At 36.6% G+C, this 18,839-nt stretch overlaps 1 protein-coding gene and 1 long non-coding RNA gene across 9 annotated transcripts in view; one reads left to right on the top strand and one right to left on the bottom strand.

Moving 5' to 3' along the window:
* Window positions 1–788: 788 nt before the first annotated feature.
* LOC121134121 overlaps window positions 789–18,839 on the bottom strand; it is a 53,842-nt gene continuing 35,791 nt past the window's right edge. For 3 of the 7 annotated variants that reach the window (XR_005871142.1, XR_005871143.1, XR_005871141.1), the window contains 4 exons: window positions 18,286–18,440; window positions 11,479–11,641; window positions 5,744–10,014; window positions 789–3,440 (listed from right to left, as the gene is read on the bottom strand). This is a non-coding gene — a long non-coding RNA (uncharacterized LOC121134121). The remainder of the gene's footprint in view (window positions 3,441–5,743; window positions 10,015–11,478; window positions 11,642–18,285; window positions 18,441–18,839) is intronic. The other 4 variants (XR_005871147.1, XR_005871145.1, XR_005871144.1 and 1 more) reach the window with 4 other exon arrangements.
* Window positions 3,103–18,839, top strand: part of Asb5 (ankyrin repeat and SOCS box containing 5) — a 41,534-nt gene continuing 25,797 nt past the window's right edge. For both annotated transcript variants that reach the window (XM_040731795.1, XM_005066689.4), the window contains exon 1: window positions 3,103–3,298. In XM_040731795.1, the coding sequence (XP_040587729.1) occupies window positions 3,103–3,298 (196 nt within the window). The remainder of the gene's footprint in view (window positions 3,299–18,839) is intronic.

Raw genomic sequence — 18,839 nt, 5'->3', positions numbered from 1 at the left:
GATCTGTGACCTAACTGGCCATAAAGAGGCAGCTAGGATAACAAACAATATCGGGCATGAATTCTCTCTTGTTGAGTAGGCCTTAATTCCAATTAGACTGCCTCTGCTTGCTCTTAAGACCTAAGTGCCTCTATTATACCGTATCTTATCATGCTGGTCATTGTCATGGTTCATAGACTTTGCAGCTGGGTAGGATTGTTGACAGCTTTTCTCCATTGGAAGCTTGCATAGCATCTTTGGATCCTATAGGAGCTAGTCCTCAGGGACGAGGCTTCCAGGTCACTTCCAATTCAAATCCTCCAAGTCCTGTGTCCAAAGTGCATGATGTCTCCAACAATCAGGTCTTGCCTTAAGCTCTTGAAGGCAACCCAGAGCAACGACAATATTTTACATTGTTTTAGGGATCTCTTGGGCTACTTTGAGGTTTCCCATGCCTGATACTAGGATTTTTGTTAGACTGTCACCCTTGTGGGGGACAGCATGCATAGCTACATTTGACAATTTTCACTTAATATTATGAATGTGTCTGTGTTTGAAGTAAACAGAGTACTATGATCCCTTATGGCTTTTTCAGACATTCTTATTGTATTTTATCCATTCCCCTTCCCTCTCCCTCTGTATTTCCCTCCTTTCTGCAATCCAGATAGAGGTCTCACCCAAGTTTTCTATTTTCCACTCTATAATGTCTCTACCCTATCATCCTCCTCCCTAGACTTAACTGCATGGGAGAAGGCGAGGTGGAAATGATATAAGACAGGACTCATGTATTAAATTCTCAAAGAATGTACTGAAAGAGGAAAAAGCAAAAATTTTATTTGAGCCAGGGGAAAAAATTCTAAAGACAAGAAAATGGATGTACAGATACTTTTCATGGTCTTTTATATATTACCAATCCTTTAAGATGTCGTTTTGGAGTCTTTTATGTGGAAGTTAGCATCTGACTTGTATTTCTGAGTTCATTTATCATGCTATTTTCTTAGACCATCAAATTAAGAAACTATCAGGTGACAAATTTTATAACATGTCATTAAACAAAGATGTGCGAATGAATGAAGGGATTTATGAAAAAAACCTAAATTTGACATCTGGAAATAAAATCCTAAATATTGTGTAGTAGTGTTTTCTCCTAGCAAAGCCGGAGGGATTTAAGCTTGTTGAGCTAATGACGACAGCGTTAGTGAATGGAAGTGTCTCTTAGCCCCTAAGGAATTTAGGCTGCTGAGTAGCTGCTGTGCAGGGAATTATTTATAATAGCATTTACTGGTAAGAGAAAGGGGCGAAACCTTAGACAGGCACTTAGATGTGACTAAGGGAGGTTTATTTCTGATTCCAAAGCACTGGAAGTCACGCCATGACTCAGAGCATTGTGATGAGCCAGCTGTCCACAGGCTCGATTCCAGTGTGTGCTCAGGCACCACCATGCCAGACAGAAGACTCACCGGAACATAATTTCAGTGAGTTCATTTGCTTGACACAGTTTCCATATCGGTGGTAGAGAGGACCATGTGGTCACTTTGTCTTCAGCGCCTCAACAGTAGTTTATACAATGTCCCAAATGGCACATGTATTCAACCGTCATATCTCCATTTTCTTAGGAATATTTGGTGAAAGGCTGACTCTTTTGTTAAGATACACAGCATGAAAATAACAAGTCACACTCATCAGTATGCCACATCACGAATATAATACCTATTCAGCCAGGGTCATTGTTGTTTGTTTGTGTCTTGTTACTTTGAAACTTAGCAGAATTAAGAAATGATCTGAAATGAGCAGACCCTAAATCTGGTGATGTAAACACTATTACAGTACTTTGTATTAGTGCATTTTTCTTTCACTTAAATGCTCAACTGTTAGCGAGGAAAAGTATTACTTCAAAAAGAAATAAAAGAAAATGGAATTTATGAAACAAAGTGCTGTACATCATTTTTCTAAGTAATTGATTCTATTTCTCTTTTAAACTGTCATTTATATGTGACTACTCCTGTATGCATAAAATCCCATATGCAGTATTTCATTAAAAAATGAGTCATAGTTATCCAAGATTATAGGTCTAGAAATACATTTTAGGTTGATCATTACTGACCTATGATTAAGTTTAGTTTGTTTGGTTTTGCAGTTTTTTGTGAAACAGTTATGTTTGTTTGATCATTCTTTTGTGTACCATCCCTCATACCCAGGAAGTCCTCTCATTTCCTCTTTTTGTGTATGCAGCCATGATGCCTTGTCTTGTATCTATCTGAGTTCTTTCATTTCTCCTCTAAAACCGTGCTGCACAAGTCACAGACACTGTTAGTACTTCTTGGTCTCCTCAGCATATCGAAAACAGCTGGTAGGTGTTTGAAAAGGTTACCCTGACAGTTTAAGTCCATTAATACATGTTGAGGCAGTTTAATTTATAAAAAATATAAACTCTTGCATAACATAAAGTCTATGTATTCAGTTACTTCAATGGGTCCTTATTCAGGTCCTATCCATGGACTATTTGTTGATTTAGCTCAAGGTCAACCAATTTAAACCCTTGAGCTAAAACAATGAACTTCTCTTAGTATGATATATATTTTTACATGAATCATGTGTATAGTATACACAAAACTTTCAATTTCCTTTTAAAATTACATTTAGTGTGTATGTGTGTGTGTATGGAATTCAGAGAACAAACAGAAGTTGGCACCCTCCTTCCACTGTGTGGGTCCGAGTGATGTAAATCAGGTCTCCAGGCTTGATGCCAGGAGCTTTTATGAGCCATCTCGCCGCCCTGCAGTTGTTGATAATTACATACCAAAAAAGGAAACCATCAGAATTATTTATTTCAATACTTGACTCCTGCAGCCCAGAACAGAAGGACGGTGTATCATTTTATATGGAGAATGGAAAGTCAGGAGGCTTGCGAAACGTGATTTGGTTGCTTCCATGGAATATTGTCAGACCAATAGGAGCTAGTGAAGAACTTTTATGGACGGTATAAATAATTTGAGCCGTAGACATCATTACCAGTTGATATTTTCTTTCCCGAGGACCAGCTGTTCAAGAGCACCCCGGAACAGAGCCAGGCACAGTTGAGACTCGGCTGGCATTAGCACCGCGGCAGATTCCTCTTCAGCAATGTCGGTGTTAGAAGAGAGCCGGCCGTTTGCTCAACAGCTATCCAATGTCTATTTTACGATACTCTCCCTTTTCTGTTTTAAACTTTTTGTGAAAATCAGCCTTGCCATCCTTAGTCATTTCTACATCGTGAAAGGCAACCGAAAGGAGGCCGCCAGGATAGCAGCTGAATTTTATGGAGTAACCCAAGGACAAGGTACGTTTATGATAGCAGGCTCCTATTTCAAGTTAAGTTGAACTATCATTTGATCTACAATCCAAGAAAACATCGCAGGTTCTCGTAATGGGACATTTTGTAGACTTCAGTGGAAGGACGTTCTTGTAACTTGCTTCATTGGCTTCATGAAAAAGAAAGATAGTTTTCCGTGTAAATGCTTGGGCAATATGGAAACACAGCATTTAGTATAGATATCCTTGCCTAGTCATAATCATTTAAAACCTTTAACTATTTCTTTTCTACATCATTGTTTTAGAAAATATGAAAAGATTACTAATTTTACTTTAATTGTCCTTTAACATTAAATTTAACATTATAATATTTTAAAGGATATATTGAGATCATTCATAGAAGTGCTGAGTCAAGCCTGGCGGTGCAACATGTAATCCCAGAAACTCAGGTGGCTGAGGCAGGAGGATTGTAAACTCAGGGCCTTCCTGGGCTTCAGTGAATTCAAAATCATGACGAGGACTGAAGGAAAAGATGGGTTAGCTCAGCAGGAAAGCACTCCCTAGTATGTGAATAGGGTCCGTTCTCAGCACTAAGCAATTAACTAAAATAATTGTTATTAAAAGTAGAGGATTTCAGGATTGCTTTTCATGCAATTTTATTGTGAAATAAAACACAGAAATTAGTATTTATAGCACATATTTTCATAAAGGGATTGATAATGCTTTGCTTGGATGTGGAAACTGTTTACTATAAGATAGGATCATGAATAAGCAAATTTGATGTTTGTGCAGCCAGGCTCATCCATGCTTTTTAGAAACTGAAATATGAGAGGAAATTTAAAAAATGGTACTACCACTCATAGGTTTTAAATTTTATAAGACCATTATATGCTAGTGGAACAATATTCTAGATAGTAAAAATGATTCATGTGCTGGTTGGAAGTGACATTTTAATTTCTTGCAATCTATTTATTTCTGATTTGGAATTAATCAAGCCAACATTATGTACATACCCTGATACCCCCAGGAAATTTAAATATTCAGAGTCAAAACTTAACATCACGTAATTAGAAAATACAGCCTTTTAAAGAATGTCCTTTAAGCTTTTTGTGTTGAAACAGATTTTCCTATATATTTTAATCTTTTACATAATTTGCTTTAAAATCTAGGCTACTGTTGGTGTGTGGGGATGTTGAACAAAGGTGGGGATTCTAAGTGGTTTATGAAGAAGATATTATTGTCCCCTAAGGAAGATTGCTCTTGTTTAAACTGAGGAACCCATCTACGAACTCAGTGAAGAAAATCTAATTGCCCCAGGAAGCTCTCATAGAGAAAGTAAAACCTAGACAAAATAGGCAGTAACCCTTTATCTCCCAGCACTGATGTTGAAATGGCATTTCAAAGTATTGTCTTTATTTATGATCCATGGAAAATATCATTTGGTAAACAGAGTATTTGAGTACTAAATGGAAACATAAAAATAGCTTTTAAAACCTGTCATATTTCTAGATGTGGTTAAGTAAATTATAAGAGTATAAGAGTGGTGGTAAAATTTGTCTTCACAAACCTTATAGCTCATTATTTCAGAGTCATACTTTAATCTCCATTTTATGAGAATGGTCATATACAAAGCAGTGAAATGTTGGGTAAAAGAAGAAAGATGTTTCTGCCTTCAAAAGGTGATAGAGGAGACTTGAAACATCTTTCTGTTCATCTTGGCAAATAAAGGAAGCAGTCATTCCCTTTTACATCATGGTGTTCTCGTTCAGGAATTCCTGGGCATATATGAAATGACTCTGGTCTTTTATTGTCATTATAGTCCTCTAAAATATATTAGAATTATAGGATTTTCCCAGGTAGTAAAAACACATTTCCTGGAAATACAAAGTTTTAAAAAGTATTGCTGTGTTTATAACATTCACTGTATTTAACAAAATTAGTTTTTACCACCACATAGTATTCATTATATATTTAACACCAAGGTATTTAATTGTAATTACTATTCAGGGTGAGCATAACCATGTCCAATTTTATTTTAACATTAGGAAAATAAACCAATGCCTTGAACAAAATCTTTTTCTCCTCTTAAGAGAAAATTATACCATGCCCAGGAAAATATTATTTCTCTATTTTATATAGGTTTTTTACATTTTAAAATCATAATATACTATTTCTGATTTACATGTCTCATATTGACTGTTCAGGTTTAACTATTGTCGCTTAACCAAGCAATGTCCTTCTCCTTTGCTAAGATTATCACTGTTATCCATTTTGAGTTAGGTTCCTCATTCCCACTTTCAGGGCTTAGCCCGATTGCTCCCCAAAATTTCTGGAGTGCAGTTGCCCAATCCATGAAGGCTGATGTGTATAATGCATGCCTGTCAGAGCAGTGGAGACCCTATTGACAGCATTCTCAATATCTTCCCAAGAGCTATAGCACTTCAGTGGGAAATAAAAGAACTCCTTTGCTTACCTAATTGCTGTTTCAAGGTGGCTCATTGCAGTAGGCAAGTGTAGGCTGTTTTGTTGTTGTGACTGCTGTTGTCATCAGTTGGTAACCCCTGTTCAGTCAAGCTTGAGATGAAGGTCTGGTAACAAACCAGAAACCTGATGAGCTAAATGGTGGATAAACTAACTTAAGACTTTCGTTTCCTTCCTGATCCCTGAACAATTCCAGTAAACTTCATAACACTGCCTTTTCATCTCTGACGACTTCTTAACCCTGTGTCATACCGCAGGAATTCATTCTTTGATTAGCTTCTCTATTTTTAATATCATCGCTGCAGTCAAACCCTTTGTCACACTGAAGGGACACATTCTTTGCTCAGCTTCTTCATTTTTATATCATTGCTGGAGTTAAACACCTCGATTAGAGTCTCTGTCTTTCATGGGATGACTTAGGTTATAAATTTGCACTATACCTTGAGATTGACTGTGAGATCAACAAGAATTGGAACGTATTTTCACCTGTAATATTAAATGGCGAAGGAAAATATAATATTGAAGGGTATCATAATTTGATGAAACCATTCCAAAGCCCTAAAAGACATTAAAAACCAATAAATATCCCAAGACATAAAAAGAGCTCAATCATATTAAGATCAGTATTTATTAAGTTCAATCTTAGCCTATAAGAATTACAGCAATTTTACCTTCAAGCAAACGGAGTCAGTTCTAAACATGTTTCTTGAGTCCCCTTGATAGTAAGAAAATGTGTTGTTCTTTGGCATAAGTACTTTTACGTGGAATGCTGAACAAACAATCGTTTTCAGATACACTAATGGAAGTGAAGCTAAATAATTAAAGTGCCCTTTTCACAGTTGGGCTGTCACAAAGATTTTTTCCCGGAGGAGGCAGATGTTTTCTTCATTTCAGGAGTGGCCAAAGGCTGGATTTCAGGAAGTACAAGGGAGCAAATGGCACTCAATAAAGTAAAGAACGTATGAACGAGAAAAACAATTAGACGCAGATATGAAAGAATTTGAATATGAGACAAATAATTTCAGTTTTTTGAGTGTACTAGGAGCCATGAGAGTTTGAGTATATATGACATTGGGCAGATAAAAAATCATGTAAATAAAAGAGTTTGTTATAGATTTACATAGTAACAATTGAAGTTGTCCAGCTGAACATATTTGCAGTAAGTAGACCAGTTTGGACCTTGCCAGAGGGATATGAAAGGCTACTTAAATTTATGCTTGTGTTTGTGCCTGTGTCTGTATCTCTGTGAAGATGTCACAGTGAAACATTTTTTGTATGCCAAGTAAAAACTTAGTTTTAAAAATGATGGAGACCTTGTTTACTTTGATAGTGATTATATGACTGGAAAAATAATAACAACAAAAACAAAAATAATCCAAGAATGAATCTGTGATGCCTTTGAAGAACAGTAGCATAGAGAACATCTGTGACTTTAGACTAAGTAGGTATCTGAGAATTATACATTAGCCTGTCGATTGGAGTGGAAATTAATCAGCCACACAGGCAAATATGAATGTCATAAACGGTACCCTTAGCTGCCTTGTGAATCTGGTAGGTCACTAAACTTCACTCTGAAATGTCAAGAGAAATCAGGACATTGCAAAGCTAGACTCTGATTCTACTTTTGTGCTGTGTTTACTTAATATATGAACCCTCTTTACTTATTTTAAAAATCACCAATTAGCTCTCTGATTATGATTTGGTCCCTGCCGAGAGAACTGTCAGGCTTTCCCTTCAAAATGTTTTAGACTATCTGAGATTGTATCACGAAATAGTATATTTATCTCTTGATATCAGTGTTTTTTATTTTGAGCTTTTGAGGTTGTAAACCTACCTTTGAAGCATTAGTTTCTTTCAAAATAGATTAGAGTTCTGATCCTTAAAGGCCATGAACAAATTTTTTTTTCATGAACAAAATTTTTGACTGTGGAAAATACCTCAAAGTAATATGTCCTTGTGACTCTGTGGGCTGACTTTTGAAATTATCTGGGGACATGGAATATCACAGGGAAGTCCTTTGTGGTTGAGACGCTGAGGAATTTAAGATGTGTGCAGATTTATGTCTGTGACTCTGATTTCATACAATTCTGAACTGTTTGGCATTGTGGTTACTGTCAAACATGCATTTCTTGTCATACATGTGGTTGAGACTTGAAAGTAGGATATAATATAATATGCCAGCTCCAGTCAAATGCCAAAATAAGATGTCATTTTGAAGACTAGTACAACCAAGGTATAAAAGGAAGCTAGAATTCTATCAAAATATACATGGTGTTTATTTCTTTTGTGGTGCTAGGACTGAAGCCAAAACGTCATACAGGTTTGACACGTGCTGTATGACTAAACTATACCCCCAAGCTAGCTTATATAGAAAAGTCTATATTAGGTTTATATCAGCTTTAATAACTAAACCATACAGTAGCTGCCAGCAATATCATAAATGATACACATTCTGCCATTTCCAAAGAAGAATGTTTTGTGTGCTACGTTTGATTATTTATGAGACCGTTATGGTAGGAACACTTATCTCAACAATGAATACTTTCAGGAGGCAAGTACAACGTCTTCTTTAATGACATTTATTACATAAATGCATAAAAAGTCCTGAACACTTTTTCCCGAACTTAGATGAATTAGCTCTACATAGGAATGACTGAAATCAACAGACCTGCTCTTAAATGACAAAAGACATTACACTCAAAAGATGTTTTCATTCGTCCAAGCTCTAGTCTATTTTAAAATACTATTTTAAAATACCAGAATATCTCTTTTAGAAAAGGCTATCCTCTGGTGAATTAAAAATGAAATCTGGGGACAAAGTTTCAAGTTTAGACATGACTATAAGATTTTAATACATTTGTAATTCCTCCTGCTCTGTTTGGTGAGAAATGCATTAATTCTGGAATTAAAGAACCTAAGAAATTGTGGTAGCTTCAACAGGATAAGTTTTCCTAGGAATATACTTTCTATGCATTTGTTCCCTTTTTCTTTAGTAATTCTATCATTCTGTCTTTTCTTCTTACAAAATCCATAGTTTATTTTCATTTGCCCAAAGTCTAAGTTACTGTATCAGGCATTAAGATAAAATATACGAAAGCCCTCAACCTCCTTAATATATCTCCTTAATATGTGGGAGAGATAAATAACCAAATAATTGGAGACATTGTAAATGTATTTTACAAGGCCAACCAATTGCTTTGGGAATAAGGAATGAGAGGACCCAGGCAGGAGTAGTCTTACCTGGGACATGTATGTTTCAAACTGTACCAACAATATTCATGTTCTCTTTCCCAACTGTGTACATGTTTCCTTCAGAATTTCTGGCTCTCCACTTTTGCTCCATATATCTTGTTCATTTTTCAGCTAGTTGCTTCTGAGTCATATATCTCACACATAAAGCTTTACCCAAAACTCATTTCACTGCTTAAAATTTTTATTTCTAGTATAGGCACATACTGGTATTCTCACCTTTACTAGGCATTTTGAAGAAATGGCATGGTCAGTCCATAAACTCATAAAAGTTTCTTATCAATGCAGGCAGCAAAGAAATAAAAATGAATTGTTGATTCCCATAGTAAGATTTTTTAAAGAAATTGATAAAGTTCTTAAAACTAGGTATTTTTCTTATTTGTTGACATAGCTGAAATATTTCCAGTCAACTCAAGACAACACATATTGGATACCACTTTACTCCTGGCACAGTGTTGATATTGCACGCTCACATTGCAATACATATGTAGTATATGAAAAATACATATGGAATATATGCATATATACTTTCTAGACACACTGTACTGAATATTATATGTTTAAATTTATATACATTAAATTAATAATATATGTGGCATGGTATATAATTTACTTTTGAATCAAAGTAGACAACGTGATTAAGAACCAAATGTTGCACATGTAAATTATCCAAACAGCAAACAAGTAGAAATTCATAAAGTATTAAAATGAAAATGATCACATTTTGCAGTCACGGCCATCTTAGAATTCAGTGAGGGAAAAATACGAGGTCTACTCACAGAGATTGAATAGTTTAAGATGAAAATATATGTTTATGAGGAAGTATAAATAAAACCAAGTTAAACACAAAGGAAAAGAGGGAAAATTTAAAATGAGAAACATAAGAAGCCTGGTTTGTTTTTACTAAAGACTGAAGTATGAATCTTAGAGCTGATGATACTTACTTGAGCAGATGATGCTTTTCTCAAATCCTGTATCCAAACACTCACAGTTCTATTCAGAGCTTTCTGATGTCTGGATTAAGCATATAAAAGTCATGAGCTTATGGAAGAAATTTTCCACCATAAGTACTTTGTCAAGTCCTTGATGTAATGATTCAATGTGTCATGGTCTATATTGTATGAACTGAATATCGGAGAAAGTGGATGGCCTACTTGTTATAGGCTTAACAATGCATGTTCTTATAGTGTCTCCAAGTCCTTGTGATGATTCAGTGTGTCATAGTATGAATCATATGAACTGCATGTTGGAAAAGGTGCCTGTCTTCCTTGTTGTGGGCTTAGCAGTCCATGTCCATGGGTGTTCTATAGATTCTGACAAATTTTTAGTATACTAAGTACATATACTGAAGAAAGATTTTTCTCAGTGATTCACTCCCCCAACCAACAATGTGATAAAAAGATAATTATTTAGAATGTCTATTCCTCCAAATCCATACTGAAGTGGATGAAAAGAAAGGAGGAAGGATATGTATGTATGTAAATATGCATGTATATGTGAATGTATGTATAGTATATATGTATGTATATATGTGTCTATTATATAAATGTGTGTATGTGTGTGTACTTGTATGTGTATGTATGTATATGTGTGTATGTGTGTATATTTGTAAGTATATATGTATGCATATGTGTGTGTATATATATGTAAGTATGTATGTATGAGCTGTGAGGGATATTTGCCATTTTTTCTTCACCAACTGCACAGGGAATAATTTTGTTGTTGTTGTTGTTGTTGTTGTATTTTCAAGACAGGGTTTCTCTGTATTGTTTTGGAGGCTGTCCTGGAACTTGCTCTGTAGACCAAGCTGGCCTCAAACTCAGAGATCAGCCTGCCTCTGCCTCCTGAGTACTGGGATTAAAGGCGTTTGACACCAGTGCCCAGGTGAACAATTCTTTTTTCCAGCCTTCTTTTATCAATGTTACAAAATAAATCATGGGCTTCTAGACTGAGAGCATTCAGTTGCTACAGATAGTGTCTGTGAATAAGCAAACCCATGTTGTCTCATTTGGTGACAAACTGAATGCTATGTAATTCTATGATAAGGAAAAACCCCACCAGTTTCTTTGAGAAAGGAGTTTGAAGGTCATTTTGTTATATTTAAGAGAGTTCTGGAAAAGGCTGCAAGACTAAGAAACTAGGGTGGTGTGGGGAAGATAGGTTTTGCATGGCCTCCTTTCACGCTCCAGCTACAACAAATACATCTTCACAAGTCTTCCTAATATGGACAGCAGACAAGGATTTTTTCCCCAAGAATAGGATAATATTTACAACCATCCCAATTAATAAGGTAGTATTTAATAAGTTGTGTGAATCATTAAGGAACCTAACAACCCTATATGAACAGTCAATATTGGTTGCTGGGGATCAGAACAGTTAACATTTTGCGCCCTTCGAGAATGTGCATAACTGTGACGTGGCGTGAGGGCAGCTCTTCTCCAACAGAGCAGCTAAAATATCCATGGCACCATTACCTACCGAGCAAAATAGAAACCTTCAGAAATCCACATACTCTTTCCAGAAGGCTTATAGTCTTAAACTCCGGGCAGAGAACAAACAAACTGAAATGCAACACCGGAATGCCACTCGTGTTCTTAAATAGAAGCACTGACTTGACTCCCAGGAGCTGTCAAGTATATAGCTAGAGTGAAAGGAAAAATGACATCAATTAAGCTGAGCCTTATTCGCTGCAAAATCTACTGTTCTCCCTCATAACATCACGAAGTCCCTCATTAGAGTGAGCCAGGTGAGGCTGCCCGAGTGTGGGAGCAAGCCATCCGTCTGAAAAGATTTTATTACAAGAGTGCTTCAGTAATGAGTGCAGTAGCAAGAATGCCTCTGTCACCCAACTCAGGAACAACTTAACACATCTTGACTGACCAATGATGAGAATTAAAAGCACTTATATCTTCTGAATTTTACTAGGAAAATAATAACTTTAACCTTCCAGCAAAAAGCCAAAAGGAATTTCTAGATTGATGTGGTACGGCAAAGATATGGCTGGATTTCAAAGCTGTGTTTTCTCTTCTTTCCCTCTTGAACTTGATCCACTGTGGTAAATTTGGAAAACGAAGAGGTGTCATTTCCTTTTGAGTGTGAATACACAGAAGATCATAAAGAGTGTCTACACGGTGACTCTTCTAGCATTCCAAGTCAAGGAGTTGACTAAACTTTGATTTTTTTTCATTTACCTCTATCATTCCCACTTCATACAATTATGATGAAATGCTCACTAGCTAAGTTTTATGGATTTTTTCCATTAAAAAAGTTAACAAACTTTTTTGAAAAAGTCAACAAACAAGACTGATTTGACTTACAACAATCTCCTGAATTTTAAGTCCTACAGCAATACTTGAGCACCTAATTGATTTGGTATTCCAAGAATGTGGAAGACAGGAGAGTCTCTCAAAGAAAGCTGAGCAATTAGGATCTACTGAAATGGATTTTTAAAAAATTTTATTTATGAAGGTCAGTTGTATTAAACAATGTAATTATTTAAAGGTCAATCATTATATTATTATGTTATAGGACAACAAAATTTAATTCTAAAGTTATACTTAATTCCATAGAATTAAAATTCATATTTTTATTTTTATAATATTTTTAGAAGACAAGATATTCATGTGAAAAAGAAAGTATACTTAGTACATACCTACTTAGCCTGAGATAAGTACAACTCTTGACAAGTACCTAAGTATAGAATCGATAACAGTATGACAAGTAAAATGGATATCTCAAGAATATTGTTATTTTGAAGAATGAAATCATACCTTACTAGACAAAATGTCACTTGCTCTCTGAAATAGCTGTTCATGGCATAAAGGAAAAGCAATGCCTTAGATATTGAAGAAATTCAGCAAATATTTGTAGAATGAATAAAAGACCCTACTTAGAGAAAATGGGAGTTAAAGTTACATTACATAAGGCCAAGTAAATTAGACAGACAGATATGTGGTGATATATTGTTTATGATGTAATAAAGCCACGGGATCAGAATGCAAGCTAGCCACAGTCATAGATCCAGGCAGTGGTGATACACACCTTTAATTCCAGCAGTCATCCTAGCTAGCCATAGAGACCAGGAGGTGGTGGGTGGCACATAATCTTTAATCCCAGGACTATGGAGACAGAGGCAGATGGATCTCTATTAGTTCGAGACCAAACAGATACATGAAATTGAAGACGATCTCAGCACTTAGGATCATACGCCTTTAGTCCCAGAACTAGAGAGATATTTAAGAAAGTTAGTCTTAGGCAATTAGTCTCCAGCCATGTTGAAGAGAGCATGGCAGTCTAGGATTGCAGTCTGAAGCTTGGTGGAGACAGGATTGCAGTCTGAGACTTGATGGAGACAGGATTGCAGTCAGGATTGCACTCTGAATATTTGTGGAGACAGGATCATCCTTTTGGTCTACGGTAGAGGTAAGAGCTGATGGCTGGCTGGAAACTTGAACCCCAATACCTGTCTCTGGGATGTATTATTCATGTTACACAGATCTATTATGGTTCTGGCTTGCTTTAGTTGTGTGATCCATGGAAAAGAGCTTAATGCCTACAGGCTTCAGTATCTTCATCAGCAAAATAAAATTAGCAACCTTTACTCCAATAGAGTAGTACAAATCTTACATGAGAGATAATTTGTCTAAAATTACCAAAACCACTTCCTGCTATATGTAACTCAGAGCTTATATTTCACAAATGCTACGTTTTTACATTACACTGTTATTTTAAAATTTCAGAATGGTATATAACTTGCCACAATTTAATAGTGAAACTGCTGATAGGCTGACCAATCCTAAGTGGTTGGCCCTAAACATTTATACATAATGATAACACTAATTGGATCCAGTTGGTTTGTTTTTATTTGTGTGTGTGCGTGTGTAACAATAATTATTATAGAAAAACAGGTCACAGATTTGAAAGAGTGTGGGAAGGGAATTAAAGTAGAGGTGAAATAAGGAGGGATAGAAATTATATAAATACAGTATACTCATGCATGAAAGTCCAAAAGATTAAAATTAAAACAGGAAAACACTTTGTAATTCTAATAATGGTCGGTGTTTGTCAAAAAGCATGTAAGGGTGTGTCTACTAGGCATGCCACATATTCCAACTGTGTTAATTCAATAGGTAAATAATTTCAAAACTCAAGTGTTTGATTTTATATGTCAAGTTTTTACTAATCAGTAGGGACCCCAAGATATTTATTAAGTTCTTATATGTTCATTAAATATCTGGAAATGGAACAATTTCAAGTCAGGTTCTATTAGCTGCAAACTTTTGCTAGTAGCCTACTTCTACTGCAGTCCTTCACAATCACAAAAGAAGCAGAGAGTGAATGAAAAAAATTGAAGCTCAAATTTGCGATTCTCTGTCCCACCATCCTCCCTGCTCTCTCAACCTTCACCATTCAGAAGGATGAGTCTCAGAGAATCTGAACTAGTCAAAAGTCTACAAAACACAAAGCTGGCCCAAACCCCAGCAAGATAAGCATAAATTTTATGTTGAAGATTCAGGACCTCCTTGGTTGCTTTGGATTCTTTGATATCCTTCATGAAGGAAGCTCAGATGTCCTGAGCTATCACACAGAATTGGAGCAAAGCAGCACAATTGGTTGACCAGTTGGCCAGAACCTGACAGAACTCTCTTTAGACAGCTTAGCTCATAGATAGGAGTGCCAAACATTTTTTGCAAGAATTTCTTCTATGATCTTACCAAGTCAAAGGAACTTTCCTTCAGAGAAATTCTTTGAACAGAAGTAATTCAGTTTTATTAGACTTTTTTTTAACGTTGTCAAACATCTGTTCCATCTAGACTTCAGGCAAATAGAGAGAATATGTGATAAGTCACAATAGCTGCATTCATCTAGCTCCTTTCCCAAATTTTAGGCTCTGTGGCAGATTTTTTTCTCTCCTGCAATTGTATACAGCGTTTTTAAGGTGGGTGAGCTGTCTTTTGAATCATGTAGCTTTTTTGAGACTTCTAAGTTTCATGAGTTTCTTGAGCCTTGGGAATTGGGAATTCAGCTTCCTAGGTCTTATGAGCCTACTTTCCTTCCAGAAGGAATGCTTCAGTTAGGAGAAAGTAGCTATACAGTAAGTACTCCTCACTCTAGACTTCACCAGTTCATTTACTCTTTTTTTTAACTCCTGCTGAATCCCTAGACATGTTTTAATTAGTAAACAATAGTTAGATGAACAAAAGGTAGACATTTTGTTTTAGCCCACATACACAGCTGGTTTGTTCATCTGGAGGTTTGTGGAGAGATGTATTATGTCTATTGTTGGGAATCCTCAGGACCCTCCTGTAGTCATCTTAATGACAGGGAAGGAGAGAACATCCTCCCCAGTGGCTTAGGCCTTCTGTTTGAACAACACTCAGAGCTTATCTGCCAAACTGGACAAGATGCCAGCCTGGCATTTAACAACAGAATAAAGGCCCATATGATTTATGGTTTTCTGTTTACTGTTCTTATGTGCTTTTGCAAATACACTAGAATTTCTCGTGAAAAAAACAACATAAAACATTTGAAAAGCTGCCAGAAACCAAGCCTTTTATTAGCATGTGCTGAGTCATGGTAAAAAATCTTGTGGCTGGAATTCTTTGGAGGAGAAGGGTTATGTGTAAAATATATTAAGTTCTTATATATGGTACATATCATATTTGTTTCCCAAGCAGCTGTTACACTAAGACTAGAGAACACAAGTAGCTAATTTTACTCCCTGTACAGATTTCTGACCCTTCTAGAGATATTAGTGTATGTGAACAAAGTATAGCATGTAATCAAAGTGTTACTTTCTCTTCAGTAAACACTTGGTTCTTACACAGAGCTAGGGGCCGTCCTAAAGATGTCCCTTTATAAACTTAATGTTTATAGTGATTAAATGTGGTTTTGCCTTCCTTATTTTTGAACCAGTATTCACTGGTTCAAATTCATTAACCTGTAGCGCCCAATAGCAAAACAGTATGCTGTAAAGTGCTTAAGGTAACAGTAGATACACTAGGTTCCACTGTTTCCTTGTTCTTAGTGTTGGTGGTGACATAGCCTTACCCTTCATCTTTCAATTTTTTCAAAGATGTATTTGCTTATTTATTATATATACAATGTTCTGCTTACATATATGCCTGGATGCCAGAGGAGAGCACCAGATCTCATTATAAATGATCGTGAGCCACCATGTGGTAGCTGGAAATTGAACTCAGGTCCTCTGGAAGAGCAGCCAGTGCTCTTAACCTTTGAGTCATCTCCCTAGCCTCCACATTACCATTCTTACCATCAGTTTTATCAGAAAAATGCATCAGACAGGATCGGTTGTGTTTGAATCCCACCCACTCAACCCATCCTCACTACCTTTCCTTTTGAAATGATCTGGAAGCTCCTTTCAGAAGCTGGGTCTTGGATACTCCTGTGTGAAGACAGCATCCTGCACATCCCAGCACTGTCTGGCAGTTCTATTTAGTGCATAAGACTTTGTGAGTCCCTGGGGTAGAAAGTACCTACGTCTGCTTCTAGTTCTAAAATGCTACATGTTCATATTTAGACTTGTAGTTAATTATTTCTGTACCAGGAAAGCTTTCAGCCATCCCATCACATCATTGAACTTTCAGATCTGCAAATGGCAGTTATTTTAGGGCTTCTCCTGTGGGCTTGCATATGATATGCACTTTGGTCATTTGCTTCCTCTTGATATCTCCATGCTGAGTTGGAGTACATTGTGGGTAAAGTTACTCTTTATTTGCATTGGTTCTCATCGCCTCCACCAAGCACACTTAATGGACTTAGAAAATACTCCTTGGTCATCTTTAGTGTCCTTTTTGCCACACAAAAATGAACACTTACTCCTTGGTGGACATGGGAGAAACACCATTCTCTTTGTTCTTGCTAGTAGAGCAGGTATTTGGAAGATATAGACAGTCGGGGAGAGGGACTCAATAATACTCAGGATGGAATAAAGGTCATCAGAAAAGACACTTTTAGCTTCCACCTATTAGAACAATATGTTTTCTTTTGACACCTTCCTCTTTTAAAATCATCCTAGCTGTGGTTTCCTTCTTTGTGTTGTTAAGTAGCCACTTGCTGAGGTTTTGTACTAGGTCAACTTGATTATGCTAGAACTACTCTCAGTTTTTGCTTTTTCTGTATTGAATTGGCCAGACCAGAGAAGTTAGTCTAAGGTTTCTTAGCAACATAACAAAGCAGCTGCTTTTACCCCGTGAAGTTAGTGTGTGGCAGGAGCTATTGTGGCCGTTTGCAAATGACACTAGTAATTCAGACATCCAGACCTACAACTACCTCTACTCCACCGGATCTCCCCCTTTTGATCTGCCTGTGTCCCCAAGTCAGGCCAACAAACAGTATTGTGTAGAACACCAGCTTCTCCTCTTGTCACTTGTCATAGAGCAAGACCATAATCTTAGACAGGCATGGTGGCAGGCTTTCCCTACATGTAGGTTCTGCTTCATTTTTGCCTTCTCCCACTTCACATAAGCACTCATAACCAGCTATTAGGTTGACTATAATGAGTCTGAATCCAACATCAGGTACAAAAGTTTCTTAACCATATTCTGCAAAGGTAGAATATATAATTTAGTATAACATGTCCATCATACTCAGAGATAAAGCTAACACATCTTTATGAAGGTGTCTAAGTCACTACAAGAAAAGAAAATTTAGGATTCATTGATGAATCTATCTGGGAAAATTTTCAAGTATTCACCAATTCCATCCGGTATGATGAATGGGCTTTCTAAGAATTTTATTATGAACATTTTCTATTTAAATAACACCCTGGCTATAAATTGGAAAGAAAAATAATAATGTTTTGATACACACAAACTTGCTTTTGTAAAGAGCACAGACAAACTTGTGAGATTTTCTGAGTAAATTCCTTTGGAGAAAACCTCAGACATTTCACATAATCAATAGAGAAAGGGTGGATTAGATGATGGCCAATGTGTAGAGACAGCACAGACAGCAACTGTTCCTGAACTGACACTTTCCATGCTTGTGATAAAAGCCAGAGTTTTGTATGTACTATACGGGAGCTTTCCAGTAAGCAGCATTCTTTGGCTTTTTGATAGTATTTTAAAGCTTGGCCTCAGGAGCAATGGAGTTAGGAATCAAACACGGAGCTAATCAAGGGAAGTTCAGGAGTAGCAGTATTGACATAATGTAGTAATGAATTGGATTATGCAAACTTCCACTTCAGTAAAAGCCTTGGAGTGTAGATAATTGAGTTTATTAATTTCCAGTACAACACATGAGACTTCATTTTTAAACATTTACCTGTGGTAGACATTGTGTAGGCCACCTGGCTCAAATACAGGAAGCCTTCCAGCACCTATGGGCCAGTGACAGGAGAATCGGGAGACTCTAGGCTTCAAATGTGTTGCTGCTTCAATTCACTTCACAGTCCATTGTTTCTTCTAGACCTTTAAAGACTGGAAAGAAATCGGGTTTTGGCATGGTAGTTCAGGCTGTCATCCCAGCGCTTCTGCTACAGGAGAAGTGGAGGACAGCCTAGCTTAAAAGCAAAAATAACAAAAATAAGTAATGTAGAATAAGTACTCATTCCTAGTTTTTTTTAAGTATTGTTTTTACATGAAAATGTTGATTTTTTAAATACTATGTTTTACATCCAAATGAAATGAGGACATGACTGCTCCAAGTTGTGGTTGAAGAGAAGGTTTTTATTGTAGATTGAGGGAGAGGACAGCCAGAGGCAACTGGAAGGGTCCACAGCAGGGAAAAAAAGTAATCGACTGTATCAGGTCATGGGGGTGGGGGTGAGAGGAAGAAAAGAGAGAGGAGAGAGGTACAAGAGGACCAAGAAAGCAAAA

The sequence above is a fragment of the Mesocricetus auratus genome, unplaced genomic scaffold (assembly GCF_017639785.1).
Source record: "Mesocricetus auratus isolate SY011 unplaced genomic scaffold, BCM_Maur_2.0 Super-Scaffold_100026, whole genome shotgun sequence".
Lineage (NCBI taxonomy): Eukaryota > Metazoa > Chordata > Mammalia > Rodentia > Cricetidae > Mesocricetus > Mesocricetus auratus.
Note: the sequence above shows the minus strand (reverse complement) of the source record. Positions and strands in the feature narration are given on the sequence as shown.